General features: G+C 41.1%; 1 protein-coding gene and 1 non-coding gene across 2 annotated transcripts; one reads left to right on the plus strand and one right to left on the minus strand.

Moving 5' to 3' along the window:
* The first annotated feature begins 457 nt into the window (after positions 1-457).
* TRNAA-CGC lies at positions 458-530 on the plus strand. The gene has a single exon. It is a non-coding gene; the product is annotated as a tRNA-Ala (tRNA).
* A 2,161-nt stretch (positions 531-2,691) lies between these two features.
* LOC123395628 (putative F-box/LRR-repeat protein 23) lies at positions 2,692-8,717 on the minus strand. The gene is made up of 2 exons (XM_045090657.1): positions 8,306-8,717; positions 2,692-3,589 (listed from the first exon to the last, which is right to left on the minus strand). Exons 1-2 carry the CDS (start codon positions 8,611-8,613, stop codon positions 2,974-2,976), a joined length of 924 nt encoding a protein of 307 aa, XP_044946592.1. The 5' UTR covers positions 8,614-8,717; the 3' UTR covers positions 2,692-2,973.
* Between the last annotated feature and the right edge of the window lie 705 nt (positions 8,718-9,422).

Below are 9,422 nucleotides of genomic sequence, written 5' to 3' on the forward strand. Positions count from 1 at the left end.
AATATACTAAGATGATTACAAAGATATGGTGAGATAAACAACACAATAAGATAAAGTCAATGCTTTGTCAAATGACCAAAGTAAACCATAAGTAAAGAGTTAAGTTTTAAGATAACCAAAGCTTCAAAGACGAGGATGTATGTCGATGTTCATTTTCTTACGCCTTGTTCGGTTGGCAGGGGAGTGAAAGAGATTTGGCAGGGATTGAGGGGATTAAATTCCCCACAAATCAAAATCCCTTTCAATCCTCTCCAATCCCCTTGGAAGGAGGATTATCCAAACAAGGCCTTAGAGGGAAACTAGTTACAATGTTATATTTCCTCTCTTCCTAAGGCCTTGTTCGGATTCGGCAGAGATTGAGTGGATTAAATTCCTAGCAAGTCAAATTTCCTTCTAATCCTCTCCAGTCCCCTTGTGAGGAGGATTAATAAAGCAAGGCCTAAGTGGATCATCAAAAGGGGGTGTAGCTCATATGGTAGAGCGCTCGCTTCGCATGCGAGAGGCACAGGGTTCGATTCCCTGCACCTCCATTTTGTATGTTAATTGTGTTTTGTACTATTTCGATGTTTAATATTTTTCTAATTAACCTTGTTGCCAAACAGAGCAATACATTTTGAACATCATACAGATGAGTTCAACAAATGATGGCTTCACAACTAAAAAACGGACCCACCTCCATTTTGTACGTTAATCCTGTTTTGTACTATTTTGATGTTTAATATTTTTTCAATTAACCATGCCAAACAGAGCAATACATTTTGAACATCATACAGAAGAGTTCAACAAATGATGGCTTCACAACTTAAAAACGGGCTTATCTCTATTTTTTCAGTATTGGGCATTATGACATCTAGCATCCGTATTATGCTCACCAAATATGTCATCAGTTCTTGAACATCAATGTCGATATGCTAACCATCCTTATTGCAAGGGCTAAGGAGGACGTGCAGATTTGTAATCTTATCCCACACTTAATCGATGGAGGAATGTCCATCTCGCACTATGCAGATGCCACCATAAGTTCCTTTGAGCTTCATATGGTTAGGGTCAAAAAAATATTTTTTAGCAAAGGTCCTTTCTTTATTGGCTGTGATTTGAGTATGAGGTTTCGAAAAGACACTTGATTAGGAGACAGACAACTCAGTCTCTAAAATGCATCACTTTACAATGTTCAGCGAAAACATTTATTCATTGCAAACCGTTAAGGTCGAGGTACCGCTAAATATCGCCTTTCGGCTCACGCTTGCTGGTGACAATTGGAAAAAATGGCTTCACCTGGTACATATGTTTTAATGAAGGTTCACTTATCGCAAGAGCCAGATGGTTCCCATTAATAGTTGTATGGTCAGGAAATCTTGTCCATTAAATCTATGTATGTTGGTATGTTCAATAAGGGTCACAATTTCCTTCGAGAACTCCCGTTAAAGGTTAAAAAAAATATAAATGTTATTTCATCCGTTCACAATTACTCCTATAAGATGTTTTGTATATTTTAATATAGACTACATTCGAACTAGAATGATTGTACAAACACGCTAAGACTTACCTATATACATCGGATTCAGAAAAAAGTGAGCAAGTTATATTTGTGAACAAAGGAAGTATTTGTGTAGGAAGTGGCCTTAGCGAATGACGACTTGGTTAAGCGCAGATGGAAGAGTGTAAGAAGTATTGTTATTGTGACAGATCAAACAATCCATAATTAGCTTTGTTCTTTTGCAAGTTTAATTTGGCTAACTGTTGATGTTACCTTTAGTTTACCACTGTAAACATCACTAATATGTTCTCTAACTGGTTCTCTGACTTGAATTCTAGACCCAAGGCTTAAATATACTCCCTCTGTTTCTAAATATTTGTTTTTTTTAAGATTTAACTACAGACTACATATAAAGCAAAATGAATGAACTTACAATCTAAATTATGTATACATATGTTCATATGTAGTCTGTAGTGAAATCTCTAAAAAAAGAAATATTTAGGAACGGAGGGAGTATGTGGAGTTGTGCTCTCGTTTGTAAATCCCAAATCTCAGTAATGGTTTTATTTATAGAAGTAATAAAGTTTTCGAATTTCTCCAAATCTCAGTAATGGTTTTATTTATAGAAGTAATAAAGTTTTCGAATTTCTCCAAATCTCAGTAATGGTTTTATTTATAGAAGTAATAAAGTTTTCGAATTTCTCCAAATCTCAGTAATGGTTTTATTTATAGAAGTAATAAAGTTTTCGAATTTCTCCAAATCTCAGTAATGGTTTTATTTATAGAAGTAATAAAGTTTTCGAATTTCTGTAGGTTATCCACGATATTATACATCTGAGTTGTACGTGGTACGCACACGAGTCTCTGACCACTGGGTGCAGGCATCAGATATGGAAGTGTAGATTTTGTTCAACAAATGCAGTCAGAGATGGTATCGCACATCTTGTTCAACCAATATACAAATAGCATCTGGCAATAGGATTATTGGAACAATCTCTACTGTCTTTTGGTCCTGAAAGCCCCGCTTTTATCCTCTGGACAAGCAACTTAACGATAGAAGATGGTTATGTGCAGATGCAGAGGGTCCTTTCTTTCTTTAAAATATACTTCCTTTGTTTTTAAATATATTCTTTTTAAAGATTTTACTATGAGGCTACATACAAAGCAAAATAAATAAATTTATACTTTAAAATATATCTATATACATGTGTATGTAGTCTTCTAGTAAAATCTCTATATTTAGAAACGGAGGGAGTGCTCCGTATGTAATAAGGTACATAATACATACTGGTTACAAAGGAGAAGACAACGCTAGCAAAATTCCCAACACAAAAAGGAACCGAATCCGCCGCGCCTTCTTATCATGGAAGACATGCACACACGGACATGTTCGACTTGTACCATAAACAGGACTGGTTTATGGGCTCTAGATGACCATTGCAAACTTCTCTGAGTTGCCATAGACGATCAGCACATGCCCATTGGTAACCCATCTATCATAAAGCCAAATGACCAAGAGCTACGTCCAGATCCTGATCCTCCTGGTCATCCTCGTCACTGTCAATAGATCCATGGAAGGGGTATTGCTGTGTAAAAACACCATCGTGGGCAAAAAGAAGTGGAAGGGAATTCAGCTCGAGCGTCTCAATGTACGCCTCGTGATCATAGTCGTTGGTCGAGTCCTTCGGTAGCCTCACGTCTCTAAGCCTTGCGCACTTAGCCCGCAGCTCTGCGTCGATGTGGATGTTGAAGCACTGGCGCAGATCAAGGGACTCAAGGTGGGGGCAGTTGTCAAGTATGGCAGCAAGTGCACTGTTGCGGAGCCGATTAGCAAAGAGCTGAAGGTGACGTAGCTCAGGCATGTTGCTTGCGATGTCGAGGGCACGGTGGTTATCGAACTGTTCTTCACACTCGACATTGACCCACCGGTTGTTCAGGCGCAGCCGCTTCAGCTGTGGGAATGCTTGGCCAACAGCCTTCATTGAAATATAGATGGAGCAGGTAGTAAGCTCAAGTTCCTCGAGATGAGGGGATCTCTTGCCCAGAGCAACCAAGCCTTTGTCTGAGACTTTCATGCAGTTAACTAGCCGCAGGCTTTTCAAGCCATTAGTTCTGCAAATTGTAGTACTTCAGTTAGTTAAAAAGAGCATTGGTGAACAACCTGACAGAAAGAACACCCTGTAAGATGTCATATACGGAGTAGGTTCTAAAGAAACAGAAGGTACACTCTTTAGGGGGGAAATGGTGGTAACATAGGTTAAAATAATAATAGTTGCATATATTGATATATCTACAGAAAAAGAGGTAGCATGTCAAATAAGAAAATAGCAACATGAAAATAATTCTAAATTATTATTGAACTCATCCACTTCCAGTAAATTATCAGTTCAAACAAAGTTTTTTCGCCCCAAAAAAAGAGAGTTCAGGCGAGGTCTTAGTACCTTGTATACCTGTGTGGATTGACATTCCAACATATGAGTTGCATAAAAGTGAATCAAAATAAAGGCATAATACATGTTTTAAAAATTATGATTATCAGTTCATCACCCTTGTTGCACTGAGATATCATCATCAGAAATGCATACAAGGTCGGTAACAACTAAATTTGTTTCGAGCATGGTACTATTCAACTTAACCAACCATGAAGACAAACACGAACTAAAACACTCCAACAATAATTTTTTAAACAAACGCTATTATGTAAATTTAATTCGTAAAATCAGACATTCCCATAGCTTTGACAGCATGAACCAGAGAAAATACATATCCCTTAAAATTCTCACAGCAGCGACAAAAAAAAAATCTGAGATGATCATATAACAGGTAACTGGAATAGTTAGTTAGTACACAATTCGAATGAAAAAAAACCCGTTCTGGTTGGTGGTACACAACTATTATAACGTCTAAATAAATAGGGAGCACCAGGCTATACATTTAATATGAATCATAGCTATTTGTCTTATGTTTTACAGGTTAACCGTGAAACATAGTATATACAAGAAAACTTTCAACCATTAACCAAAACAGAAAAACACAACGACGTGAACCAAGATAGTAAGGAATCTCCAAGATCCAAGGTACCCTTTCGCACAGAAGAACAAGAAGCAGGCTGAACCGGTGGAGAAGGTTGAGCAATCCACATATACTTCGACACCCTTCACACGAAAAAGAAGACCAAAGCACAAAACATGATCTGAGGTATCTTCCTCACAAAAAAGAACAAGATATCATGGATACTGATAACCAGAATTGGCAAGATCGGTTTTGGCCCAGTGATAGGAAGTACTTGCATGAGTAAGCCAAAAACATGATATCTGTAAACTCATAAACTTGGGTTCTGAAAAAACAAGCCAGGATCTTTTTATCAAAACAAGGACGCAGCATCCCCATTGTTTATTGGAAAGGTCTGCCAAGGGCCTAACCACACCTGAACTATATTCCAACAGGGAACATCAAGGGCAGGGGTCGGGGTGGGGGTGGGGGCACTGGAAGCACAACACAATAAGAAAAAGCTTACGGAGGGCAGATGCCCAGGCTGAGGCCAGCACAAAAAGTAAATGTAAAAGTAAGATCGATAAAAAAGAAAGGCCGGCGAGGTTGGCAACGCCAAGTGAACCCCGGCAATGAAACCGAGAGAGACAACAACTCGCAGCATGTAAGGTGTGGATCAAACAATGACAAAAGAGCTACTTGGCTGGGAGCATCACGGAATCAAGTCATGTTGAAGACAGAACCAGCACCATAACCGCAAATGGCAACATCCCCTCTACAACATCAAGAGAAAGCCAGGTGAGGAGCAAGACCTCACAACACTGCAGGCACAAAAACCACCGGGTGGGCCAGAAAAAACAAGCTGATGCCAAGCACAGCGCCAAGGAGCACCACCGGCACAGTCGAAAGGCATTGAATAGCTAAGACCTCATGATGGCACTGATGTGCTGCTGGTGAAACCAAAGAACAGCATGCAGCCGAGACCACAATGCAGCATCAATCATCCCAATTTTAGGTTCTGTATCCCACAAAAATTTTAGCAGTGCGTCAGAATTAGGTCCTTGCACACTAAAAAGCACGGACACGGGGACGGAAAGACGGCGATACGCATATGGGGACACGGTATACGGCATTTTATAAAAACAGACATTCAGGGATAGGGCAGGGTATATAAATATATAGAAAAAAATAGCATGTAATAAAGATTTAATGATACTTTTTAGATCAGAGATTTTGTACTGGACATGTGTTTTTTGTAAAGGAATTACTAGATATATGTTGCCTCATTTCTATTGATAAAAGACTCTGGGGCAGCCCATTGTCCATACGAACCCTCCGCTCAGGCCCATGTAGCTCTCCACTCAGAGCCCATAGAAGGTCCAGTTGCTGAAACCCTAAACTAGACAGCTCCTCGAGCTGTTCTCTTCTCGTCTCTTCCACCCGCCTGAGAGCTGCAGAGAGCAGAAGAAAATACAGCGCCGCCGCTTATATCTTCTTCCTCACTGCTGGCTGCAGTCCCCATCTTTCTCCCTGCCCGGTCCTTCTTCCTTGCCGTCAAACTCCTTGCCATCTTCCTCTCTAATGGATGGATGTTCTTCGTCGGGGGAAGAGCTGGGCTTGGGGGAACGATGGAGGCGAGCCGGCAACCAGAGAAGTGAGTCCAGGCGGCAGCAGCCTCGAGTCTAAGCTGCGGCGGCGAGGCTGGCTCCCGAGTCCACACCGTATCTGCCGTGTCCCGATTTCTTTCCCCTTTTTTTAATTCAGAAAAGATGGGATACTGCGGAATACGTGTATCCCAGAGTATCAGCGGATCCGCGTGTGTCCCCCTATCCCCCCCCCCTCCCCACTAGAACGGCAATTCAGCAGTTTCTGCCGTATCCATGCTTTGTAAGCATGGATACTTGGATACATATCGCATACGTGATACGGGGATACACCAATTTTCCAAAAAATAGGATACGGGGATACATACATACATACATACATACATACATACATACATACATATATATATATATATATACATACATATACGGGGACAAATTTTATCTACCACCGGTGGTAGTTACCACCACTTGTGTTTTGTATGTAGTATCTATCAAATCAGAGAGTATGTACGTGTAGTATGTAGTATATGAGAATGTTTAGGGAGTATATATATTATTTTTTTGGTAGTATGTCTTGTATTTTGAGTATTCTCTTTTTTACGTATAAATATATACATATTTCATAAATATAATAAAAATAGTGGAGCAACTTGCAATTTTTTCATGCAAATCACTTTCAGATATCTTATACTCCCTCCGTTCCTAAATATAAGACCTTTTAGAGATTTCACTATAAACTATAAACTATATACGGATGTATGTAGTCATATTTTGGGATGTAGATTCATTCATTTTGCTCCGTATGTAGTCTATAGTGAAATTTCTAAAAGGTCTTATATTTAGGAACGGAGGGAGTATATGATATATCAACATAATTAAAATGATAAAATAGTCTATATACTACCACATGATAGTATATGGGACATGTGGGGTAACTACCCCTAGGTGGTAGGATGTATTTTTCTTATATATATATATATATATATATATATATAGAAGTATGAAAAAGTAAGGAGCTTTCATGTCAAAGCATGCCTCAATAGGATTACTCCCCTTTATTTTTCTTGCACTTGTCCACTTCCATCGGTTGATACTGGGATTTTCCTAGGTTTGCTGCTCTCAATCAGTGTATCGACTCTCTCTTTCTCACCTTTCAACTGAAGAAGAACATTGACAGTCACCTTTTGACATGAATTCCCGCCCATGTTGGAACTTTCAGAAGGTGCGCCTTTACTCTTGGGGGGATTTCACGTCGAACGAGGGGTTTGACATGTCCAAAATGTATCGCAGCTGTATCCCTCCCAGGAGTATCAAACATTAATTTTCTTTTTTAAAATAAAAAATTTGAGGGATACGTATCGGGGCAGTATCTGGCTGGATACGTGCCGTTTCTGAAGTATCCGCGCAACATAGGTAGCTTGCACATAGTGGATACCAACTGTAATATATAAGAACACACAGGCACACATTATCCCACAAACTCACAAAGTCATAAACCACATCCAGAAAAATAAAATTTCACCCTTATAGACCAGAAGGGGCTTGTGAGGGTCGCATGAGGTTGTGTTGTCGGTGGGGCGGTGGATGCCAGATTAGCGGTCCTAGATGGTCTTTTTTTCACCCGGGGGTGGCTTGGAAAGCAATGCAGTGAGTGCTCTATGGGGCAGGTCGTGGCTCGGAATCACAGGGGCGGCGACCTTGTGACGTGAGGGCAGCGGACGTGTTTGTCTGGCCGGTTGCCTCAACCCGGCGGGGGGAGAGCCCTAGATGTTGTCGATGGCCATGGACTGCTTGTGGTCATCCTGTGCAGGTATGGCTGCGGGTATCCGGGTTGTGTAGCACTGTGGCTCCCGATCGAGGAGTGGAATGTAGGCTATAACTCTGTGTGTTTGTGGTGTGACATGGATCGGCCATGGGGCTTTTGCATCAGGTGTTGTATGATTTTGGCCTAGTTTCTGTTGAAATGCATGAGGACCCTGGTCTTTTAACCTTCTCGAAAAGAAGAGAAAATGTCTACAACAAAATCAAGAATAGGCCCCCAAACTAAAATTAAGAATGATCCCCAATTCTTCTGAAACTGTCATGCCACACTGTAATTAGTACCCACTACAAATATGAACAGGCTTAACGAGACCCTAAAACCCAGAAATTATCACAGTAGGCACAAGTCTCCAAAAGCACAAGGACGAATCTCTCCCAAATCCTACAGAGAAGCAGAAAGGGTCGCTACCTCTTGGCCATGTAGAAGAGCAGCGCATCGGTGACGAAACAATCGGCGGCGAAGTGCTCGAGGCGGCCGTCGGCGCGGTCGACGGCCGCGCACGCCATGGCCACCATGTCAATGGTGGGGTCGAAGCAGTCGGATAGGTCAACACGGCGCCACAGGTCGGGCTCGCCGGTGGCGACGCGGAGCCAGTTGCGGCAAACGACTCCGGCGCCCATGAGCACCTCCGGCGCGCCCAGGCGCCCGAACACTGTAAGAAGAGCATCATCAGGGAGGCCGGCCCAGTCCGGCGGCGACGGCGGCGGGGATGCCATGCCGATCTGGCTAGGGCTTTCCGGAAGCCTCTGTGTGGTGAGGGACTGAGGGGGGAAAGCGCTTAAGCGCCGGGGGTGGTAGTGGTACCTGTTGCTATTTTTCATCATTTGCTATTTTTAATCCTTCCGTCCCTATACATAAAAACTAAAAAATCTCAAAACATTTAAACGCGTTTCACTAATTTTCACCTCATTTTTTATTTTTAACATAAATATAAAACAATCAATCAATAAGAGTACCTGTTGCTATTGTTTTAATGATTTGAGACACCTAACACAATATACAGTGGTTAGTTCATTATATGTTATTGTATTAATTAGCAAATGAATATTAAATTCTTTCGTTTTTCTCTTCGCCTTGGTCAAGACGCACAACATAAAATGACTTATAAACCGAAACGGAAGAAGTACCATTAGTATGTTTTTTATTAACACGCATCATTTTTATAAGCACCTTGAGATACGATTGGCGAAATCATTGTATGCATCTCGCACGTAAACGACTCCTTCCAGTAATCAAATATCGTTGTAAAGGTTGAAATAAATTCAAAAAAATGCGAGCACCGGTGTCAATTCAAGTACTTATACCCTAGCAACCTCGTTCCACCACGAGGAAAGAATCTAACCATCTGATCTACATTGAGTTCGCATTGTTGATATAGTTTTCTTTAACGAGACAAAAGATTTGCAATTTTCATTGAATAAGGAGAAGAGTATGTTTTGGACATCACATCGGATAAATTACAAAGGCCTACTCTCACAGCATCAAATTACACAATCGTCTCGCGCCCGTCAGAGCCCACAGAAAC

The sequence above is a fragment of the Hordeum vulgare genome, chromosome 5H (genome assembly GCF_904849725.1).
Source record: "Hordeum vulgare subsp. vulgare chromosome 5H, MorexV3_pseudomolecules_assembly, whole genome shotgun sequence".
Classification (NCBI taxonomy): Eukaryota; Viridiplantae; Streptophyta; class Magnoliopsida; order Poales; family Poaceae; genus Hordeum; species Hordeum vulgare.